Source organism: Tiliqua scincoides, chromosome 2, assembly GCF_035046505.1.
Source record: "Tiliqua scincoides isolate rTilSci1 chromosome 2, rTilSci1.hap2, whole genome shotgun sequence".
NCBI classification, from domain to species: Eukaryota; Metazoa; Chordata; class Lepidosauria; order Squamata; family Scincidae; genus Tiliqua; species Tiliqua scincoides.
The window spans coordinates 8063033-8087992 of NC_089822.1; the positions used below are offsets into that span (position 1 = coordinate 8063033).

A 24960-nucleotide genomic window follows, 5' to 3' on the forward strand; every position below is an offset into this window, starting at 1 on the left:
GCACCCCCTCCTGGCAGTTCCTGAGAAAACCGACCAACTTACCGAGTTGAACTGCTGCTGGAGTTTTTCATTGGCATAGTTGATGCAGAACTGTTCAAAGCTATTCACTTCAAAGGTTTCAAACCTGCAGAGCAAAGCAATATGCTCAGGTAAAGGCTACAGAATACAGCTTCATTCCACTATGATGCCATACACTTATAGGAGATCAACAGCACCTCACAATACCCATCTGCTACAGTTCAACCCCTTTTACCACCCAGATTTCTCTGCCTTCTCAGCCACCACCCTGGTGACCATCCTGCATGACCTGCTCAGCACAAAGATCCTTTCTGCTCCCTGAAGTTCTCAGCAAATTACAGAAAACTGGGGAGGGGGGGGAGTATCTTTGTGTTGGACATGAGAGACATTTCTTTCCTTCAAGTTCTCGGCAATGTGCAGAGAACATAGCAGGAATAGGTGACAGCCTCAAATAAGTGTCATATAAAAATCTGCAGAGCTTTGCTGTTTCTTATGCCTGGAATTCCCTTTGAGAACGCCTGAGTGGCACCTCTCTCTCTCCTTGATTTTAAATCCTTCCTCAAAATACACCTCTGATGAATGTCCTGTATCCTCCCCTATTTATTTTTTTTGCCAATGTTTCTGAATTTTGGGCACTTTTAACCTCCTAGAAACTTCTGTGTAGCTAAAAGTTGCTGACAGCCGTTTTCCTTTGTGTGAAACACCATTATTAAGACAGAGAGCAGGCCCGTAGCCAGGATTCTAGAGGTGGGGGGGGGACCATTTTTTCAAGGGGGGCAATGATGTCAGGTATCTATACTGGTAGGCAAAATGAAAGGATAAGTATGGAGAAACATCAAACACCCGTAACTCCCCCAAATTTCATGAAGAGAAAATAATTTGGGCTTTTTTTGAAAGATGCATTCATTACCTGTAAACCAATGTAACAATAATTGGCAGAGAATAAATGCATCTCTGCAAGCCATGGAAAATATATTACCTACATAGAAATAACTTGCAACATATCCTTTCATTTACACACCAGTGCAATACACAGGCCTGCAACCCTGCAAAAGTAAAACATATCAATGTGATGCAGGTAATATTTATTTGCATTGAAAGTGCCTATTTAACACCTATCTAGCACATATCTAGCACCTAACACCTATATAATGCCTATCTAGCACCTATGCAACACCTATCTAGCACCTATACAGCGCCTATCTAACATCGATATAACGCCTAACTAGCACCTAACACCTATATAGCACCTATCTAGTGCCTATTTAACACCTATATAGCACCTATCTAGCATCTAACACCTATTTAGCACCTATCTAGTACCTACATAACAACTACATAACAGCTATTTAATGCCCATATAGCACCTATATGCCTAACACCTATCTAGCGCCTATGCAACGCCTGTCTAGAGCCTACATAGCGCCTGTCTAGAACCTATCTATAGTGCCTCTCTAACACCTATATAGTGCCTCTCTAGCACCTATATAGCGCCTATCTAACCCCATCTAGTACCTACATAACACCTACATAACAGTTATTTACCACCTTTATAGCACCTATATGCCTAATTACTGATATAGTGTCTATTTAACACCTACATAGTGCCTATATAATGCCTATATAACACCTATATAGTGCCTATTTAACACCTATATAGCGCCTGTCTAGCACCTATATAACATTTGTTGATGACACATTGCTGATGCATTGATACATAAATAAAATTTATTCACTTTACATAAAAGCAAGAGGAAAGATCTGCTAGTCAAATACAGTAGCCATCGGCACACTAGTTTTTTTTACAATATTCATTACTTTTAAAAAGCAAAGCACAGAAGATTTGAAAGTATTGAATCTACCTGATTGAGCTGACTCCTCCCAGCTTTCTGAGAGTTGAATCTCCTTAGAACCAGGGGTGGATCCAGTGTTTGTATTTGGGAGGGGACCATGAGCACTACCTTCAGAGCCCAGGTCAACCAAGGTAGCTGGGTAGACCTGGGCTCCTGCTGGAGCTTATCACCTCTGTGGCCATTTGCTGGGTGGGTAGACCTGGGCTCCCGTCTGGACTTGGAGCTCGGGTTCACCTGCTGCGTAGACCTGGGCTCCTGCTTGAGCTTAATGCTTCTGTGGACATTTGCTGGGCAGGCAGACCTGAGCCTGGGCTCCCACCTGGACTTGGAGGCCTGCTTGGGTAGACCTGGATTCCTGATTGAGCTTATAGCCTACATAAGAAGAGCCCTGCTGAATCAGACCAAAGACCCATCTAGTTCAGCTTCCTGTATCTCACAGTGGCCCACAAAATGCTTCAGGGGGCACAAAAGATAGCAAGACACAATCTGCAGCCTGGTGTCCTCTCCTGCATCTGGCATTGAGGTAGCCTACTTCTAAAATCAGCAGCTTGCACATACCTATCATGACTTGTAACCTGTGATGGACTTTCCACCAGAAATTTGTCCAAGCCCTCTTAAAGGCATCTAAGCAAGTTGCCATCACCACTTCCTGTGGCAAGGAGTTCTGCAGACTAATTACGTGCTGGGTAAAGAAATATTTTCTTTTGTCCGCTCTAACTCTCCCAACACTAAATTTTAGTGGCTGTCCCCTGGTTCTGGTGTTATGTGAGAGGGAAAGGAACATCTCTCTAGCCATCCTTTGCATAATTTTATATGTCTCAATCATCTCCCCCCTCAGGCCTCTGTGGGTAGGGCGGGTAGACCTGGGCTCCCATTCCAGCCAATCTGCTTGACACCCACCCAGTGGGTGTTCCCCTGACACCTGATTTTGCTCTCCATCCTGGCGGGCGCCTTTCCCTGCTAGCAGGACAGTTGGGGGGGTATGCACCCATGGCCTCCCCTGGATCCGCCCCTGCTTAGAACCTTTCCCACACTTAAGCTCTTGGTTCTCTTTCGCTCAAATGCTTTCCATGTTTTCTCCCACCAGAAAAAGGGTCTCCCCAGGCCCCAAGCAGCAGCCATTAATTTTAAAAGTTTATCTGAAAGGCAAGAACCCGCCCCCATGATTTCTCCCAACAGAAACATTTCTCCCTGCCCTCCCAGCAGTACCATTATAGTAATTAGCATGTTCCACAGTAGAAGAAATAGCACCCTCCCTTCCCCCAGCTAGTACAAGTCAAAATCTCTCTCAACCTTCTTGTAGCTGCTCTTGACCAGCCCAGCTCTCCGTGTGCTCTGGATGGGGGCAGGGTGACCAGAGGTCATAACTTCCAAGGAGCCCCCCCCCAGGACCCTGTTCTACTCACTCTACATACATGCACTCTCTCCCTCCTCCCCAATCCCTGCCAGAAGCACTGAGCTGTCTTCCTTCCTGTGCACAAAAAACGTTGCAAAAGGCTTCAGATCAGCCCCATTCGATAAAGATTCCATAAAGAGGACAGGTTTGGAAAAAATGCTGGGGGGCAGGGGGCAAACTGCTGGCTCAGGGGGGGCAAAGTCCCCCCTGCCTCCCCCCCCCCAGCTACAGCCCTGACAGAGAGTACACATAAGTTTGCAGATCGGGCTTCTCTACTGGCCTGGAATGGCTACCCCCCCCCTTGCCAGGATTCCCACGCACTTAGTCATTGGGTTGCTAAACCTGGGATGGAGTGATCCAGTTGGGTTCCACACCTCCAAACAGGTAATAATGACATCATCAAAGCAAGTTATATAAGCTCCTGCCTACAGGAAGCCCATCATCATTCTCTGTGAGTTGTCCGAGTGACCCACTTGTTTTGAGTTCAGAAATGAGTGCAAGGACTGCGGACAGGGGCTGAATTTTCAGTTAGAGTGCATTCAGGGACTTTTTGTTTAGTCTGCTTAGTGACTCCAGCCAATGTGCAAACGTCCCTGGTTTAACATAGGGAGGCATGGAGGCGAGGGGTGGGCTGAGAGTTTTGAACAGCACCCTAGGTTCTTGTTATTGCATTCACGTAATGAAAGACCTTTCTTTGGGTTTTCCAGACAAGCTCAGACGTCTTCCATCAGCCTGTTTGTACTTTCCCCACCCCTACTTTCTTTTTCCATATTGTTTCATTCCATTTTTGTTAGGCTTTTAATAAACTAATTACATTTTGACCCTTTGCCTACCTGGTCCATGTTCCTGGTTAATTCTTCACCCTACCAATGCTACTACGGTTTGATTTCTAATCACTGCGGTTCAGTGCTCTCCTATGAGGGTTTTTTTTTCCAGACAACTCCCCTCCGTAGCCTGGGATGATGACATCTTATACAAAGGTTTTTTTCCTTGTCCACTTGCTGGTCTAGTAAAGGGAAAGCAGGGAGTATGAAGGGGTGCGGGCCCACTAACCATTAGGCACTACTCCCTTTGGTTAGCCCACCTTCTCTGGAACTCACTCTCTTCCCTTTCCCTGACACCACTTTCTCTATGAAGGCTCTGACTTAGCTCCTCAGTCCACTTCTTGCCCTGAAGGCCCAATCCTATCCAATTTTCCAGTGCCATTGCAGCCAGGTCAATCGGGTGTGCACTGCTTCCTGTGCTGAGGAGGCAGTCACAGAGGCCTCCTCAAGCTAAGGGAATGTTTGTTCAGCATAGTGGTTGCACTGGTGCTGGAAAGTTGGATAGGACTGAGCCCCTAGGCCAGTGATTTTCAACCTTTTTCATCTCATGGCACACTGACATGGCACTAAAATTGTCAACGCACACCATCAATTTTTTGACAATTGACAAGGCACACTACACCAACACCAGGGACTTGCATCACCCAGTGCCCCTACTAACAAATGATCCTCCCCCAAACTTCCACGGCACACCTGCAGACCATCCAAGGCACACCAGTGTGCCATAGCATAGTGCTTGAAAATAGCTGCTCTAGGCTGTAAGGTCCTCATGGCAGGGATTTGCCTATTTTACTGTTCTGCAAAGCACCACTTAAAGTTGACTGCACTATATAAATAAAAGCCTCCAAATTTCCAGCTGTTCACCCTAACACACCCTTCTTTCTGTTCACAAGGTCTTGTACATCTTTGCTCACAACACTGGAAAAGACATTTTAAGACAGTCTGCAGCCTCAAAGCATGGAACATTTCACACTGGTTGTATATAGCCAGCCCAAAATTTCCAAGAGCCCCAATCTAATTTTTGTGCATAGGTTCAATAATTTCTTTGAGATATCTACAGCACAAGAACACCCCTGACCGGGCTAACTATCTAGAGATAAACAATGCCAGGGTTTACCGGACCATAAAGACAAAGTTTAAATAAAAGATCCCTTCCTTGTCAGTTTTAGGAACTACAACTCTCCACTCTCTACAACAGAATGTAGAACAAAGCTGTATTGTTGTAAACATGATCTTCAATTTCATCAGATTAAGAGTTTCTCTACTATCAAACATAACAGCTTTATTCCAACAGATGGAGAAAACCATCTATATATATTGGCAACCTTCAGTCTCGAAAGACTATGGTATCGCGCTCTGAAAGGTGGTTCTGGAACAGTGTCTAGTGTGGCTGAAAAGGCCAATCCGGGAGTGACAATCCCTTCCACACCAGGAGCAAGTGCAGTCTGTCCCTGGTCTGTCTCCTTGGCTATGGGCCTTCCTTCTTTGCCTCTTTGCCTCAGACTGTTGGCCAAGTGTCTCTTCAAACTGGGAAAGGCCATGCTGCACAGCCTGCCTCCAAGCGGGCCGCTCAGAGGCCAGGGTTTCCCACTTGTTGAGGTCCATTCCTAAGGCCTTCAGATCCCTCTTGCAGATGTCCTTGTATTGCAGCTGTGGTCTTCCTGTAGGGCGCTTTCCTTGCACGAGTTCTCCATAGAGGAGATCCTTTGGGATCCGCCCATCATCCATTCTCACGACATGACCGAGCCAACACAGGCGTCTCTGTTTCAGCAGTGCATACATGCTAGGGATTCCAGCACGTTCCAGGACTGTGTTGTTAGGAACTTTGTCCTGCCAGGTGATGCCGAGAATGCGTCGGAGGCAGCGCATGTGGAAAGCGTTCAGTTTCCTCTCCTGTTGTGAGCGGAGAGTCCATGACTCGCTGCAGTACAGAAGTGTACTCAGGATGCAAGCTCTGATGGAGAAAACCAAAGGCTCTATATAATGCTGTTAACTTTTTAGGAGTCTTGTTCTGGTGGAAATGCAATTCGCACCACCTTTGGAACGCTGATTCAAGGAATTTCTTCCGTGAAAATGAGAATTTAATATGCTTGCCTTCCATTTGTCTCATCAAAGACTTGGATTTACGATCTTATTTCTTTCAAGTGTATCTGAGACGTTATAGTTTGTTTGCAATCTAAAAAGTGGAAATTCAAGTATAACCTTGTCTGTGTGAAGTCAGCCACAGGACTTCAAGAATAAGCATCACTTTCCTAGGATTTGAGATCAACTCCCGATGCTGACAAGGATGACAAAACAGCATTTTCAGCAGTGGCACAACATCCAAAAATTGAGTTGTACCACTCAAGTCCCAGCCTCCAAGTTATACAAAATTACCAGAGGGTGACAGTTTTACTGTTCTTTATTACTCACTAAGAGCTGGTGCAGGCATAGCATAGAAATGTGAACTACAGCACTTCCCAACTTCTATGCTACATCTCACACCTTTCATTCTAGGCAAGCTGCTCAGTTTCCTGTCGGCAACACTGGTGTATTAATACTGACCTGCTTTCTTGGACTATTTTAAGGATTACTGAGTGATGCCCCAATCCTATCTGTAAAATAAGTGAGCAGACCACAAGGTCCACTACCATATCCTGCAGGCTGCTCGTGAGTTAGCAACTTGCTGACAGAGATGTGGGCAGAATGACCAGATGTCCTCTTTTTCCAGGACATGTCCTCTTTTTAGCCTGTGTCCTGGAAAAGAACTTTAATGTCCTCCTTCTCCCTGTGAGTGGGCCCCTGCAGGCAGAGCATAGCCTTCTTGTAATTAATAAACTATATGTAATAAAGTACATGTAATATAGTTTTAAATTTAATAATATATATGTCATATAGTGTTTAAATTAACCAAATGAAATCAATATACGAGTGTTTTTAGCTTTCATTTTGTCATGTCCTACATTTTTCTTGGCTGTCCTACATTTTGGGGTGCGTTATCCTCTTCTGTGGTTATGACATCTGGTCACCCTGGGAGTGGTAGCCAGTAAGCCCCACACCAACAGTGGTAGGCTGCAGACCAGCTGCGGGAGCAGGTAAGGTGGCAGATGATTGCGGCAGGACTGGGACAGGCCAGGAGCAAATCTTGGCTGCAGCAGCATACGTGAGACCTGGAGCTCCTGTCCTGTGTCTGAAACACCCCCTTCGGCCTAACAGATTTACTCTAGCAAAATAGCTGGCGTAGACCTGAGTAGGTCCACTGGGGACCAAGAAACGGCAGAGGAAGTAAGTGAGCCATTTCTTTATTTACCTCTCCCAGGGAGCCCATGAGATGCAGCGAAGCCTACAGGAATGATGCTGCATTGCGCAGGTTGACTGAAGGTAGGATTGGGCCCTTAACATGTGTGAGGTGCTTCAATAGACCAAGGAATTCTAGATGTGCTAAGTATCTTCATAGTTACTACTAAAAGAGCAGGACTTAAACTCCACCTTCAAATATTATCATTTATTGTGTCACATTCACAAGAACAGAGCCTTGCTCATCAGACAGAACTGACAGAGCCTGCATCTGAGAAAGGAGGCTCCTTTGTGTTACAAATTAATCTTCCGAAATATTAACACAATAATGATAAATGAATGGCAGGCTTGTCACTTTTGACTTTCCCCAAGCTCACTAAAGGTCAGCTATACTCAATAAAAACTAAGCTTATGCACATATAAATCAAATCACAAAAATAATTAAACACATCACAGGAGCTTTGCTGCTGGTTATAAATTGCAACTCAGTGCTTACCAAATCTCAGTGACATCACCTAACCCTTTGCTAATGTCATTCATGCAAACTTATTCATTCTCAATTCGGACTGCCTTTTTACACGTATATCCTGATCTTCTCTTGCTGCTCTACCTTTCACCTGCCTTGTCCACACAGGTGTATGCAACTTCCCCTGTTCAGGATTCCACATGCACTCCTTTATTAGGTTTTAACCTAAGTTCCACCTTCTCCTCTTGACACTTTACGCACACGGTTCCTCCGACTGGCCAACATCTGCAGGAGGCCAGAGCTTTCTGGGAATCCAGTTCAAAACTTAAAATTCCACCAACCCCACGAACTAAATTTTGCTTTCCTGCAAGCTACTTTCCTGTTTCTTCTCGCTGCTCATTTCTGAAATCTCAGAGACAACTACAGTTGCCACCACTTGGCCCTTACCTCCAGAGTAGCCATTTTCTCACTTTCTTTGTTAGTGATCTGACTCTGGTACACAATGGTGGGCAGAGGAGGTGGACATGGCTCTAGCACCAAGGTGAATAAAGCTCCAAGCTAATGAGAGCCTAGAGACTTCCAGCCCACCAGAGGACAGGTGACTCTGGATTTAATATTGTGCGGTATTCAGGACTTGGTTAGAGATGTAAATGTTACTGAGCCATTAGGGAACAGCGACCATGCTGCAATCCGTTTCGACATTCACGTAGGGGGAAGAATAGGGGCAAATCTGCCACAAAAACCCTTGACTTCTGACGAGTGGACTTCCCTCAAACGAGGGGGCTGGTTAGAAGGAGGTTGAAAGGGAAGGTAAAAAGAGTCCCATATCTCCAGAGTGCATGGAGGCTGCTTAAAACAACAGTAATAGAGGCCCAGTGGAAGTGTATACCGCAAAGGAAGAAGGGCTCAACTTAGTCCAGGAGGGTGCCCACATGGCTAACCAGCCAAGTTAGAGAGGCCATAAAGGGCAAGGACGCTTCCTTCCATAAATGGAAGTCTTGCCCTAATGAGGAGAATAAAAAGGAACATAAACTGTGGCAAAAGAAATGTAAGAAGGTGATACGGGAGGCCAAGAGATACTATGAGGAGCACATGGCCAGCAACATTGAGGGGAATAATAAAAGCTTCTTCAAACATGTTAGAAGCAGGAAACCCGCCATAGAAGTGGTTGGCCCTCTGGATGGTGAGGGAGGGAAAAGGGAGATAAAAGGAGACTCAGAGATGGCAGAGAAATTGAATGAGTTCTTTGCATCTGTCTTCATAGCAGAAGACCTCGGGCAGATACAGCTGCCTGAACAGCCCCTCCTGGCCAAGGAATTAAGTCAGATAGAAGTGAAAAGAGAAGATGTTTCAGACCTAATTGATAAACTTAAGATCAATATGTCACCAGGCCCTGATGGCATCCACCCAAGAGTTATTAAGGAATTGAAGAATGAAGTTGCTGATCTCTTGACTAAAATATGCAACTTGTCCCTTGAAATGGCCACGGTGCCAGAGGATCGGAGGATAATAGCAAATGTCACACCGATCATTAAAAAGGGAAGGAGGGGAGACCTGGGAAACTATAGGCCGGTCAACCTAACATCTATACCGGGTAAGATGGTGGAATGCCTCATCAAAGATAGAATCTCAAAACACGTAGACAAACAGGCCTTGCTGAGGGAGAATCAGCATGGCTTCTGTAAGAAAAGTCTGCCTCATGAACCTTTTAGAATTCTCTGAAAAGGTCAACAGGCATGTGGATGCCGGAGAACCCATGGACATTATATACCTGGACTTTCAGAAGGCGTTCGACACGGTCCCTCACCAAGGCTACTGAGAAAACTCCACAGTCAGGGAATCAGAGGGCAGGTCCTCTCCTGGACTGAGACCTGGTTGAAGACCAGGAAACAGAGAGTGGGTGTCAATGGGCAATTTTCACAATGGAGAGAGGTGAAAAGCGGTGTGCCCCAAGGATCTGTCCTGGGACCGGTGCTTTTCAACCTCTTCATAAATTACCTAGAGCAGTGAGGTGGCCAAGTTTGCAGACGACACCAAAGCAGACACTTCCGGGTGGTGAAGACCAGAAGCGATTGTGAGGAGCTCCAGAAGGATTTCTCCAAACTGGCAGAATGGACAGCAAAATGGCAGATACATTTCAATGTAAGTCATGCACATTGGGGAAAAAAATCAAAACTTCACATGTAGGCTAATGGGTTCTGAGCTGTCTGTGACAGATCAGGAGAGGGATCTTGGGGTGGTGGTGGACAGGTCGATGAAAGTGTCGACCCAATGTGCGGAGGCAGTGAATAAGGCCAATTCTATGCTTGGGATCATTAGAAAAGGTATTGAGAACAAAACGGCTAATATTATAATGCCATTGTACAAATCGATGGTAAGACCACACCTGGAGTACTACGTCCAGTTCTGGTCACCACATCTCAAAAAGGACATAGTGGAAATGGAAAAGGTGCTAAAGTGAGAAGCTAAAATGATTACAGGGCTGGGGCACCTTCTTTACGGGGAAAGGCTAAAGCGTCTGGGGCTCTTCAGCCTAGAAAAAAGGCGACTGAGGGGGAGACATGATTGTGACATACAAAATTATGCATGGGAAGGATAGAGTGGATAGAGAGATGCTCACATAACACCAGAACCAGGGGACATCCACTAGAATTGAGTGTTGGCAGAGTTAGGACAGGCAAAAGAAAATATTTCTTTACTCAGTGTGTGGTTGGTCTGTGGAACTCCTTGCCACAGGATGTGGTGACGGCATCTGGCCTAGATGCCGTTAAAAAGGGATTGGACAAGTTTCTGGAGGAAAAATCCATTACGGGTTACAGGCCATGATGCGTATGTGCAACCTCCTGATTTTAGAAATGGGCTATGTCAGATGCAAGGGAGGGCACCAGGATGCAGGTCTCTTGTTATCAGGTGTGCTTTCTGGGGCATTTGGTGGGCCGCTGTGAGATACAGGAAGCTGAACTAGATGGGCCTGTGGCCTGATCCAGCGTTCCAGACTAGCCAATCACAGCTCTCCCATCTTATCAGCTGGGAAGGGAACATTTGGAAGAGCTGAAAACTTCTGAGAAGTTTGGTGTGTGTATAGATTGTGAGGAAGAGGAAGCAGTGGGTTGCTTGCATTGGATGGGTCTATACTGACATGTACTACTCAGTGAGTCATGAAATAATAAAGGTGAATAATAAAATGACAAAACAATAAAGGCAAGTAAATATAATTAAAAATAGAGGTTGATACCTTCCCATCAGGGTGGTCCGAAGGTGTGGTGACTGTTGTGGCTCACATAAAGAGGCATGCTGCAGGGAGCAGCAAAAAAACCTGGGTGTTTTTCACCCAGAGTCTGCTAATGCCTTCCTGCAGCCCACTGTGTATGAAGCTGCCCCAGACTCCTTTCCACTTACTAAAACTGAGCGGGAAGCAGGTCAGAAGGCAGACAGCCTGCCCCCCTACCCACTTAGCTTTCTCCTTCTTAACAGTCCCTTTTGAACAAAATAGAAAATGCAGGATGTGCTCCCAGCACATCCCACACTTCCTGTTTTGTTTATAAAGAGCACAAAGAAAGAGAAAGGGAAAGCAACTGTAGACAGGCTCACTGCCTTCCATATGACGGGAGGGAGGTGTGCAGTGGGTGGCTTTCCACTGCCCCTCATTCCAATTTTGCCATTTCAGCCAGGACTGCCATGTTGTCCCAAAATCCCATCCTGGAAGAAAGCACCTATCTCCAATTGTTCCTGTTTTTAGCTGACTACACTATCCAAGCCAACTATGGTGTTGGGCTACCAAGACTTTGCCCCCTAGCCCCACTCACTCACAGTGGAATGCCTCTATTTTTATATATGAAATGTTAGCAGGTATGGATGGCCATCTTTCAGCTTTAAATACTCTTGTTTTGTGCGGATATGCCATTTTATTTCAATGTTTTATTTTATGGTAGGCCACTTTGGAAATTTTGCAGAGCAATGACCCTCAAAACAAAACACACACACATAAACTTAATAAAATACATAAACATGATTTAGCTCATATAGCCATAAAGACTAGGCTACCTGCAAGTTCAAAAAAATAAAACTGAGGTGATGTTTCTATACATAGAGAAATCATCTAACTTTCCTTCTGTAGACCAGACATTAATAATTTACCTGCTTGGGGCTATAATTCCCAATTTCAATGCTAGAGAACCGCTGTGGAAAATTTCAGAAATTTAGACCAAGCCTATCCTTAGGCCACTAGACTACTTGTTTTCTCAAACATATCCTTGGCTTATAAGAACTAAAAAAAATTAAGTGTAGACAACCGAAAGCCCCAAGGGTTTCACACTGTCCTTGAGGAGCTTGTGGGTGACTGGCTCTTGCAAGATTCCAGCAGGTTTTATAAGAAATTGGTGAAAACATTGGTGAAAATCCTCAACACATAATTCAAGAGTTATGCTAACAACAAAACAAAACCCATAGAGATTTATATGAAAACTCCCTTACATCTGTGATTTTAAGATATCACGATCTGTTTGTATTTTTAAAAAGTATCCTGTCTTTTAGTTCAAGAAATGGGACTTTCTGATCAGCTGACAATCACGACAAAACAATTCCAATAATAAAAACCAATTAAGTCACCATAAACAATGGCCAAGATAATCCAGCAGCAAAACAAATTTCTTAATGAAAACCAAAACTGAAAACCACGGCTCAAGCAAAGGCCTGAAAGAGCAACATGGATACACATGCTCTGTAATTAATTTATCTCAACAACACAAGTTTCTTCACAAGCATTTCCACTGCAAACCTTACCAAGGATTTGATGCTCCAGGTATTAAGATGTGTGCTACTGCACAGTTACCACACATTTTGCAAAACGCAAGTGGTGAAATCCAACACCAAAGGCAGATAACAACATACATATGTGTGTGCACAGTTCATGTTAATTTGTTCTATGGTATGTAAATGAAACATGCACAGTCATCATAATGGCTGGCTGCATAATGCATGACTGCAGTGGCAACGTGGACATAAGACTGCTACTGTCAATGTCTTGTTAAGCTACACGAAAAGCGGGAAGCCCCCAGGTGAGCAAATGCAGTGCCACGTGGGCCCCGTGTGGATTTTATTATCTACGGAATTCAGTATCTGCAGGGGGTCCTGGAATTGATCCCCATGGATGCAGAGGGCTCTCTATAATGTGTTGCTTGGCTTATATGTATCGCCTGGAGGTGAGCTTCTCATTGCGAGGCAAGGAAGGAAAAGTGAAGCGACTGCCTCAGGAAGCACAATCTGAGGGCCATTAACAAGCAGCTTATTGTCAGAAAAATGTTTTCTATGAGGGAAATAGTCTCTCATCCCCCATTTTCTGTGGGGGCTTTTATGGCTTCGATTCTGTGAAGAATGGTGTTGCTGCTGTTCCATGAAGTGGCGCACAATCATAAGTGGAAAACTACTCAAATGACGCAACCAGGTGTTGCATTACAGTGGTGATTTTCAACCTTTTTCATTTCACGGCACACCGACAAAGTACTAAAATTGTCAAGGCACACCATCAGTTTTTTGACAACTCACAAGGCACATCAAGCTGTTGGAGGAGGGTTCACATTCCCCAATGGCCCTACTAATAAATGATCTTCCCCCAAACACCTGTGGCACACCTGCAGGCCATTCGCGGCACACCAGTGGTTGAAACGGCACAGTGGTTGAAAACGGCTGCATCACAGTATGAAAAGCATGGCAAATAAGGTAGGCCCAGACTTCACTGGGTCATAAAGACATCATACAAAGAGTCTGTACAAAGTGTTGCACAAGGCAGACAGAAGAATTTCTTTGGATTTGGGGTTGCTTTTCTGCCAGAACAGTCCCCATGAGCAGAAAAGGCTTTCTGCTACTGGAAGGACTCTCTTTATATACCCTCATGCCCCAAGATATGGTAAACCAAGGCCAGGGAGTTTATTTTATCTAGTGCATTTTTCTGTGATTTTTAATAATTCACTTTCTGTGATTTTTAATAATTCACTTCTCTGAAACATCCGAAGCTGTCCAGAGTAAGTACCTTTCTGAAATGTGCCTGTTTGCTGAAGGAAAATGCATTTTCCTGCACTTATGACGTAAATTGCACAGGGTGATCTGGGGCAGGGTAGGTGGAAAAGCCAACCTTTGTGGAGGGATGGTGGGAACAGCCGAGCTCTCCCCTTAGATTTTATGACTCTGTGGCTACACCTTGAAAGAAGCTCAAGAAGAGGAGATGACAGCAGCTAATTCCCACCAGTGTCCCTCTTTTGCTAAAGAGATCATTCTCCTGACACTTTGCTGGCAAAGCTCCTTGCCTCGGAAGCATCCCTTTGATGCCACTTTGGCCCAATTTTTTTTCTTTTCTTTTTTAAAAATGGGTGATTCTCCTCTGACAAACATAAGCTGTGGGTGAGGAGAGAAAGTTTCACACTAACAGACATTTTCAGTTTAAGTTAATCTTTCATGGATATTATCCTCAGAATGCCAACTGCCACGTCCAGCTCGGACCCCTCTGACTGACATATGCTTTTTTGCACTGCCCTTGTGTGTCTGATTTCTTCTTTGCTATTAACAGCTTTTGGCTTGTCACACCTCTGCCTTTGGCAGAGGAAACTCTCTCTGAAATTGAAGGATCCTGTTGGGACTTCCTTTTTAAAATCTCTGCAGCTTACATACCGCTCATCAAGGCAGTGGGAGTATCTCTAGCGCAACAAAGGGCAAGAGCAGCTTCTTTGCTGAGAAAGGAAGAAGACAAAGGCTGCAATCCTAACCACGCTTTCCTGAGAATAAGTCCCATTGAACAAAATAGGACTTACTTCTGAGTAGACCTGGTTAAGATTGTGCCCTAAGCCAGTGTTTTTCAAACTGTGGGTTGGGACCCACTAGGTGTTGCGAGTCAATTTCAGATGGGTCCCCATTAATTTCAATATTTTATTATTAATATATTAGACTTGATGCTACCATGGGATGTGACTGCATTTGAGGAAATGTTACAGACCTGTACTTTTAACAAGCTATATGTATATTCTTTAGCTCAAGATAGCTCTCATGTTGGCAACCTTCAGTCTCGAAAGACTATGGTATCGCGCTCTGAAAGGTGGTTCTGGAACAGCATCTAGTGTGGCTGAAAAGGCCGATTCGGGAGTGACAGTCCCTTCCGCACCGGGAGCAAGTGCAGTCTGTCCCTGGTCTGTCTCCCTGGCTATGTGTGGCTCCCTGGCTAAGTGTGGATAGGATGGCAGCCTAGGATTGTTAAAAATTTTCCTGCTTGATGATTTCCCCTCCGGTCATAACATCACTTCTGGTGGGTCCTGACAGATTCTCATTCTAAAAAGTGGGTCCCAGTGCTAAATGTGTGAGAACCACTGCCCTAAGGGAAACATATGGACAAACTGATGAATGATCTCATTTACAAATGATGTGGAGTAGATTGAGAAATATCAACATCCCTCACTCAGAACACTAGAGCAGTTGTTCTTAAACTTTTAGCATTGGGACCGACTTTTTAGAATGAGAATCTGTCAGAACCACTGGAAGTGATGTCATGACCGGAAATGATACCTAGCTCATTTCTGCCCTACAGCAGGGGTCTCCAAACCCCAGCCTGTGGGCCAGCCTCTTGTCTCCTGAAAGCCTCTGGCCCACTTGACTGAACATGGCCAGAGCTGTGCTCTGATTGCATCTGGAGGGTGTTCTGAGCGCCAGAGAGGCTGAGTAAATGAGCCCACTCATTCATTTATTCAATCATCTAAGTTCCATCTCTAATTTATTTATTTAAATTTTATATTTAAATTCTTTCCGGCCCTCAGCACTGCGCCAGATATTTCATGCGGCCCTCTGGCCAAAAAATTTGGAGACCCCTGTCCTAGCGCCTAAAATTGCCCAATGAAGTGGATTGATCTATCCTGATCCTACTGACAGCACCACATAATCTGTGGAATTCACTGCCACAAGATGCGTTGACAGTCACTAGCTTGACAGCTTTAAAAGAAGCAACAGCCAATGCCAACTTTAACCTTTACCTGCACCCTTAATCTCACTGACAAAATGAAAGAATTACAGCACAATTCTATCTTGCGCTGAAACAGGCAAGCCAGGAGGCTTATATCCAGCGCAAAATAGCGTGCCAAAGTGGCTCAGCCAGTGGTAAGGGGAAACTCTTCCCCTTACCTCTGGGTAAGCCACTGCAGCCCCTATGGGCCTTCTCGCGCAAGTTCAAAGAGAGCAGAGCAACTTGAAGTTATTCTGAGATAAGGTGACCTTTGACCCTAGACTGTAAAAGCCACTGGATAGCCCGGTATAAGCATAGTAACACATAAGGCAGTGAAAAAGCTGCTTGGTGTTTAGAAAGAATCTATAAGAGTTCTGGACACTATCAAACTCATGTCCATGCTTTGGACATGAGTCCCGTGGACCAATTGCATACAATTCAAATAAAGCTTGTGAACCTTCACTCCTGAGTACTGAGTAATTCTTGAGTTGCTTTTCAACCTTGCAACAATTCTGCACTGCTCAGGAATGGGGGTTGGAGTCCAGTATAACAGCCGGATCCCAACTCCGCCTCCCGCTCTACGCCCACCCGACCCAGGGGCTGCACAACGCCTGTCCTCCCCCTTCCCCAGAACGCCTCCCTCCTGCCTCCTCCCCACCCACCCCAGAGCCTTGCGTCGGCTGAGCTCGGCCAACGCAAGGCTCCTTCTGTAAGCCACCAGGGAGGCTGGATGCAGCCTCCATGGGTCGGTACACCTCTGTGCGCTGGGGCAGCTTGCTCCCAAGGAGGCGCAAACGTGCTTTACAGCATGTTTGCAACCCTCCTAGGCTAACTTGTGGTTAGGATTGCACCCTTAAGTGCTTAACTTGGCCTCAATTGTACTGACAATCTCAAGCTTAAAGCTTTATACTTTGTTTTATGGAGCATGCAAAGATCTGGTGAAAAGCATCAACTAGGGGTATAAGCAGAGAGGCCCCCAATTAAAATTTCAGTTGAATCATGAATTCATGACAGTAGTAAAGCAAGCTGCTAATCTCTCATCTTGGAAATCTGATATGCAATGTAGAATGTTTATACTGGCCTACTTCACAGGGTTGTTTATGGATTACTGAAACAGCAAACGGTTTTGAATCTACTACAGCAGCAATTCTCCAGCTGGTACTTGCTGTGGACACAGCCGACAGCACAGAACATATACTGTTTCTGCACCTGGGGTCACAGCAGAATTATGTTCCAAAGAAATTCATTGCAAGTTCATTGCAAGCAGCCACAACATAAACGCACAAAACTCCAACTGCCCCAGTGCATTGTAAAGCAAGAAATTCCTAGCAACCAACTTCAGAATTACCCTGGCAAACAGCAAATGGAAACATCAAAGCAATAAAAAACCAAAGGCAGAAAAAAAGGGAAAAAAGTCTTCTGCCTACCCATAAATGTCCAGCACCCCAATAAAAGAATGTTGCTTGACTGATGTGTACAGGGCCTTGTTGATATGCTCCACAATCCAGTTGAACAGTTGAGCATAAATGTGCTTGGCCAGCGCATTCCTGGCATTCACGACCTGCTGGACAGACATGTTCTTGATGTACGTCTCTGAAGTGGTGACCAATTTCCGATGGCAAAGCCAGTGATCCATCTGGCTATACTCCACTCCCAACAATCTGCAAAAATTATGCAGGTGTTCATCTTGTTTCTAGGATATAAAGGAAGACACATCCAGTTCAGAAATGCATGCAATAGCCAGATGACAAGAGCTCGCCCACCCCTTGGCTTCACAGTTTTTACTTGCCAGAGACAGAGTTCATTTCCAAAACTGCTGTTTCTAGCTTTATCCCTCAACTTTGACACTGCTCAATTTCGGTTTGCAATATTGCGCCACTGACACGGGCCATCAAGACCCTCCACATCTATGCTACTATTTTACGTAGCCAGAGCCGCCATATACAGTGAAAGCCACCTTGTAAACTGCAGTGTGGAATGGCAGGATATAAAATATTTTTAAAAATTAAAACAGATTCAAGTGTGGCAAATTTCTTATCCCTTTGGCTATATGTTGCTTTACGTACTTGGGAGAATGGATTTTAAAAGTCCTATACTTCAGCCTCAAGTTTGTAGCACAGTCTACACTGGTAGGAAAATTAAATAGTATGAACCACACCACTTTACGTTGCAGGTGGGGTAATCCAGTCCCCAAAGGGCTACATATAAAAACTTTCCTGCATACAGAGAGACCACAGCCAGGAGAGAAGAGGAAGCCTAACCTCCTCGCTGAAGTGCTAGTTTTCTATTTGTAGAGAGTTTTTAAGCCATTTCTGCTCAGTACGCATTTATGCAACAGGGATCAAATGTGTATACCTGTGGGCTGGGCAGAAATGGGTTAACCCATTATAAGGGTTGCATAATAAGGGGAACATGCTTTGTGATCAGCAGCTATGCTGGGGCAGGGATCGAAAGGAAGTCCTCCTGGGAGGTGGATTTAGCACCCAGGCCTGCAGATGCCAACCTATACTGTAGAGCTTGCAACTCAAGGAGACAGCAAACAAGTATCGAAAGAACTAATTGAGTCACAAGTAAGGGCCATGCACTGTTATGTCTTCTCTGCACAATCCATGTTTTGCTACTCTGAGTCGTCTCATTGCTAATTAAACGAGGCAACAGATGGATATAGCATTGCAGAACTACACTAACATTTTAATTAAAATAATGCCAATATTATTAAGTGGAGGTAACACTACGGGAGAAGGTTTGTTTATTTGCCTAGTTTATCAAAGACCTGAAATTAAAAAGCCCATCACAACATCTCTCAGTTAACACCAGCAGCGCAGCGAAAGCCATTTTTCTATTTTAATTAAAAAAAACCTCAAACTTCTCTGAATAGAACATGACAGTTGCCAACAGAAACAACAGATTTACCAGAAGCACACCTATTGTATGCCCACTGCCAGACTGATACATACACAAGGAGAAAAGAGGGGCTGTTAATGTCATTTAAGAGCCGTTTTCCTTTTTGGGATGTGCTATTCACTTGCTGGTATTTGTTCAAGCCTCTTACCCCCTGAATTGACACGTCTCAGGCAGAGGCAGCTCTATCAAGAGCTGGGTGAGGCAGGCAGTACGACATTGGATGCCATTAAAGGTGACAGATAGATTGTGCCTCGGTTCAGATTTAACAGATTCTTCTATGAGAGCCTCGCTGAAATCAACAGAAGCAGCTTCACCCAAAGCTCTCCTGGTCCCTTACACTTTGCAGACCCTCCCAGAACATCAACACAGAGCACCCCCTCTTTCTTCCTCTGGGTTTAGGGGCACATTATCCAAATGATGTCTTCCATGCCTAATGAGAACTTACCGATATACTGCATGACTCCCCATCCCGTTCTGATTGAATATCCAAGTTTCCAAGGTGTAATATGGCAGCAAGGATTTTGAAAATTGCCATCTGGTGGGACTCCTTCACTCCTGAAAGAAACGTTCGATATCTAGTTCCCAAAAATGGCATATAAATAAGTGTTTCTACACTTATGATCTGAACCCTCTTCTCATCCCAGCAATCTCAGTTTTTACTTCATAAAAAAAAATGTTCCAAGGGTCAAAGGGGACAGGGCTTCAGTTCAGCAAACTCTGCTTTTAGATAATGCCACACATGTTGCCAGAGGCACCATCTTAGAAGAGGTATTCCTGTCTGTGTTAAAGAAAAGGGAATGCTTCTTCTAAGGCGACACCTGCCATCTGTAGTTTTGTAAGTACCAGTATTAAAAAAATTGAAAGCTGTTATCTTTTTATTCTGCTGCCCAATTAATCAGAAGTTTCTTTTTAATCTTTTAAAGGATTTAACCAATTCACTAAACACTACATCCCTTAATGGTAATATTGATGAAAGCACAAAAAGTCACATAGCCCACGATCTCAAAGTATCTCACTAGAAAAGCAGGGAAAACCAACTAGATAAACACATGCACACACGCTATTATGTCTCCAAGGGTCATACAATCACACAAAAGCTCCTGCAGGGTTATTCAAAGCCTTTGCAAAGGACAGTTGTATCATCCAAAGTGTGCTACCCGGAAGCTGAACAAATCATCTTTAAAACATCGTCCTACCAAGTAAGGTGAAAGCCTGCCTGGTTTTCTCAAAGTCATCTGCATCATCCACTCCTGCAATAGATGTATCTCCTCCCAGGGAAGTGTAGAGAAAGTCTTCTGCGCATGCTAAGAGGAAGAAATTGGAGAATGCAGAATGTATACATTAATAAAAACAGAAGCCTCTGTTGCCTCTAACTTCATTTAACAGACTTTCAATGTGTTTACATGTCTGTCAATGCCATACATAGTGCTTTTCACATTATACTGCCCAGAATATATGATGAAGAGCTGGTTTCAGCCTGGATACCACATCTCCCAAAAGCTCTACTTCTGGGTTATTTCACCGTACAGACAGTTAAAGTCCCATCAGTGTTTCCAGATTTCAAAACAAGAGGTCTTGAATTTTTCAAGCAGTGTGGCATCATGCCTCCTCTTGAGGCACCATAACTTTGAGCTGCCTGATGGGTTTCAAAACGGCTTCTTGGCACACTTTCCTTCAAGACATTTTGCTCAAGATGAGATGCAGCAATTTGTTCTTTCAGATGCAGGGTCAATGGACTTATTGAGAAGTTGCTGCCTACCTCAGCACTTCAAAATAAGTTAGACAGAAAAATTAAAGTTTAAACACATTCTGCTCTGAAAAGAAGAAACATTTTCTTTTTAAAATTGATCATTAACATCCCACCAGGCTTGTTTTTTTCTCTAGACTTATGGGACAGAATATCAGTTACACTGCTTAAAATGTATATTTTCTTCCTGATTATAACAGGCACTTATAGCTTCCATATTCATACTTAGTTCCATGGTTCTGCTTGATTAAACTGTGCATCCAATGAACTCTTCCTAAGGACAGTGGGCAAAATCCTTTTCTACTTCCAGTTTTATCTTTCCTTCATCAAATGGCATAACTTTATTTGCAGATTGAACAAGAATTTAACAACATTTGCAAAGTGTGTTACAGGAGAATTAACAGAACTCTCAGGAACTGGAAAAAAAACTGTAGGTCAAAGCAGAAGTGAATTGTTCTGAGTACAGTCAGGAGACAGGGCTTTGTATACATGCAGTATATTGAACTCCACATCTGTTAAACCCAGGGAGTGCTTTGCAACTCAAGGAGATAATCAGATGGACATAATCAGATTTCCAGAACGTCCACCTGCAGGCAAAAAGATTTGAGGCACCCCATATATCTCTGCTACAGGGAGCAAGGAAGACTGGGGAGGAGGATCTGAAGGGTTAAGCACCTTCCCCGTTCCACTGAAACTGGCAGCCATTGACAGCTACTTTTTGCTAAACAAAACAAAAAAAGTGGGGAGATGATTCACATATCTCCAGTGCTTTGTCCAACTGATCATCTTTACAACAACCTTATAAGGTGGGTGGTCTGTACTGTCCTCACATTGCAGGTGGGAGGCTCAGAAAGAGAGGCTTGCTTAAAGTTACTTAGGGCTTGTATGGCAAGGAGTGATATGAAGTGGGGAGGCAAAGTTCACAGCAGTTTCCTAGTTACATTATATGCTGTCTTCTGGATAACACAATGCTGCAATGCTGCTAAGAAGGGATTGCGGGGTGATTTGTACCGGGGCCAGGGGGCAAAGGAGGCAAAGGAGGCCCATTAATTTACTGGGACCTTATGTTTTCCTATCTCACCCTTACATGCTGTCCATGCAGGATGCTGGGGGCACTACTAGAGGTGTCCATTGGTGAACTACCACTGCAAACCATGCACACTGGGTCAAGGAAAGCATACATAACACTCCTTGACACATTGTCAAATCTGGGAGGAAACTGGCCTGTTACATTAGCTCTTTGGCATGTGGATCTGCTTACCAGGAAGGAGCATACTGAAGCTTAGGGACACAACTTCTGGACTACAGCTGCTGCAGAAGTTTGGAACACCCAGGACACTTTCCATTCCAGTGAGAGCATAAATACTAGATACTAAATACTAAATGATACTAATTTTCTGCAATGATTTTCTACATTTAAAGTAATTTAGAGAGAGGAGTGTGTTTGATTTTCTGTATTACTGTATCTAGCTGCCAACACTGTGCAGGTCAGTAGACCTGGGCTCTGCATTATGAAGCCCAGTAGATCTGGGACCCAAAGACTATTCTGGCCACCTTCTCTCTCCTCTGTTCCGCCCCCTTTCAGAAGGGGCCCAAAAGAAACGTTGTGCCCACTGATAAATCTCCTCTGAGGCCCTGTCCTGATCTCCTCTCCTGGAAAGTGCAGAAACAGCCCTTGCCCAACGCTAATGCCATAGGACTTCTTCATTGTCTCTCCTAGGCTACTTTCTGGGAGGCAAGCCCTAGTAGGAAACCAGAAAACCGCTGTGTCCGTTTCATTTTAACTTCATCACAAACAAATCCGTGGCACAAAATATTTGCAGTGCAAGTTGGAGTCCTCTGTGTGACCCAACAGCCTTGTTCAACTCCCCTCCCAGCTATGAAGCTCTCTCAGCGCCCTTGCAAAAGTTACTGCCCTGCCTGCCTTTCAGGGTAGTTCTGAACCTACACAGTGAGTCCAGAGAAGGAATACAAATGCAACAAATAAAACAGCAGTCATAAATAGCAGGCATTCATGCGCGGTCTGCTATTTCCCAAAGACATTCCACTTTTCTTTCCCAAGGACTTCCACTTGTACATGGTGTATTAATAATCACTCATGTTTATGTATCTGTCATATGTATATTCACCTCTCTGCAGACTTCCCAGCCGGACTGCTCACCAGCCTAGTTTCAGTTAAGGAACACTGTCCAGTGTCTTTGGATGCAGCAACTGTTACTTTGCACATGTTTGATCTTGTCTGATCTTGGAAGCTAAGCAAGGTCAGGCCTGGGTCAAATTTTGATGGGAGACTGCCTGGGAATACCAGGTGCTGTGGGCTTATACCACAGTCTTTCGAGACTGAAGGTTGCCAAACATATTTTTTTGGATGATTCCCTGAGCCTTCCTATGGTGTGGGGTATCTATGCATATATAAATGCACTAAGGCAGTAGTTCTCAACCTTTTCAGCACAAGGACCCTCCTAACCTTCCCAAGCAGATGCTGATCTGTTAAAAAAAAAAATTCCTTAAACATCCCAGAGGCTGCCATCCTATCCACACTTACCTAGGAGTAAGCCCCACTGACTATCATTCTGAAAAGCTTATACACAGTAGCCTGTGAAAAGTACAGATCTGTAACATTTCCCAAAATGCAGTCACATAACCATGGTAGCATCAAGCCTAATATATTAAAAATAAAATACACAATGAAATGAATGGGGATCCACCTGAAATTGTTGTGCGATCCACGTTGTGGGTCCTGACCCACAGTTTGAGAAACACTGGACTAAATAATGAACATTTCCCTTGAATGTGTATTTTTATCCTACCCAAGGAAAACCTCGAGGGACATTCCAGGAAATCCCCCATCTCTGAAAACTGCACCCTCAGTCTAAAAATGAGAGGAGGGGAAAGACGGTTCTATTCTCTTTCAGCCCCACGGCTGTCCAAAATTCAGACAAACTTTCAAAAGTTTGAGCACAGCACACACAAGCACACGCGTGTGAATATAAGAACAAAGTCTAGGTTTGTTTTCATTTCAATCACTCTCTACTTTTCCAAAAATTCCACTGAAAACAAAGCCTTTGCATGTTTGGTGAGCCTGCCTGCTCTGCCCCTAGCGCACAGAACAAGTCATACTGGAACGAAGACTAAGCTCCCCCACCAAGAAACAAGCCCAGCCAAAGGCCATGAATAGTTTTAAAAGCTTTAAAGCCAACAGAGAAAATATAAACATATCTATCCAATTAAGGGCCTTTGGGGGGGGGGGGAGATAACCTCCCCATGCTCTCCACTTCTGTGACTGCTGGCTTTTCCACAAAGTGTTTTTCCCCCAGACACTGAGTTGAAAGCTCCGGCCTTAATGCAGTAAAAGAGGTTTTTCTTGTTATGCTAGTGGCAGAATTTCTCCCCCTTGCCTGCTCCCCCCATGCAACTGACTGACATTCTGAACAGGATTTGTACTGTTTCAGATTCTGATTTCCAAAGGGGCCTTTCCTGTTGAGTTCAATCTTGCCTCCTCATACATGCACAAGAAAGATCATCACTAGGATGCCAATGTGGCATCCTGGCTCAAGTGCAGGGAATGGATGCAGGAAAGCTGGGTTCAAAATCTCCACTCAGCTCTGAAGCTCACTGGATTGCCTTGGGCAAGTTATTGGGGGAAGACTCTACTTGGTCGTAAACCAAGTGCTTTGCACACAGAAGGTCTCATGTTTGAGCCCTGGCATCTTCACGTTGTATTATTTGTATTGGCAACCTTCAGTCTCGAAAGACTATGGTATCGCGCTCTGAAAGGTGGTTCTGGAACAGCGTCTAGTGTGGCTGAAAAGGCCAATTCGGGAGTGACAATCCCTTCCACACCAGGAGCAAGTGCAGTCTGTCCCTGGTCTGTCTCCCTGGCTATGGGCCTTCCTTCTTTGCCTCTTTGCCTCAGACTGTTGGCCAAGTGTCTCTTCAAACTGGGAAAGGCCATGCTGCACAGCCTGCCTCCAAGCGGGCCGCTCAGAGGCCAGGGTTTCCCACTTGTTGAGGTCCATCCCTAAGGCCTTCAGATCCCTCTTGCAGACGTCCTTGTATCGCAGCTGTGGTCTACCTGTAGGGCGCTTTCCTTGCACGAGCTCTCCATAGAGGAGATCCTTTGGGATCCGCCCATCATCCATTCTCACGACATGACCGAGCCAACGCAGGCGTCTCTGTTTCAGCAGTGCATAGGGCTAGGACAAATCCTTGATCTGAAACCCTGAGCAAGATGCTGCCAGTCAGTGTAGATAAGATGCTGGGCTACATGGACAGACTAAGGTGAAGGCAGTTTTCTAGGTTCCTCTTATGGCTGTACCTAACACAGCCAAGGGAAAGAGCGTAGATGGCAAAGGCAAGTCCAAACAGCATTTTCAGGGCAGGCAACGCACAGTCAAAGTGCTCCCTACTGGACTTCTTCCCTGGCCTGCTGGCAGCTCGTGCCAATTTCTGAGGCCATAGAGAGGAGGGAACCTTCCAGTTTCAGACAGGTTAGCAT

General features: G+C 44.7%; 1 protein-coding gene across 1 annotated transcript in view; it reads right to left on the reverse strand.

Annotated features, from left to right (window-relative positions):
• MYO5B (myosin VB) overlaps positions 1-24960 on the reverse strand; it is a 206656-nt gene that overhangs the window by 108997 nt on the left and 72699 nt on the right. The window contains exons 7-10 of the mRNA XM_066617957.1: positions 19912-20019; positions 19161-19270; positions 17239-17504; positions 43-124 (exon numbers count right to left, since the gene is read on the reverse strand). Coding sequence (XP_066474054.1) covers positions 43-124; positions 17239-17504; positions 19161-19270; positions 19912-20019 — 566 coding nt within the window. The remainder of the gene's footprint in view (positions 1-42; positions 125-17238; positions 17505-19160; positions 19271-19911; positions 20020-24960) is intronic.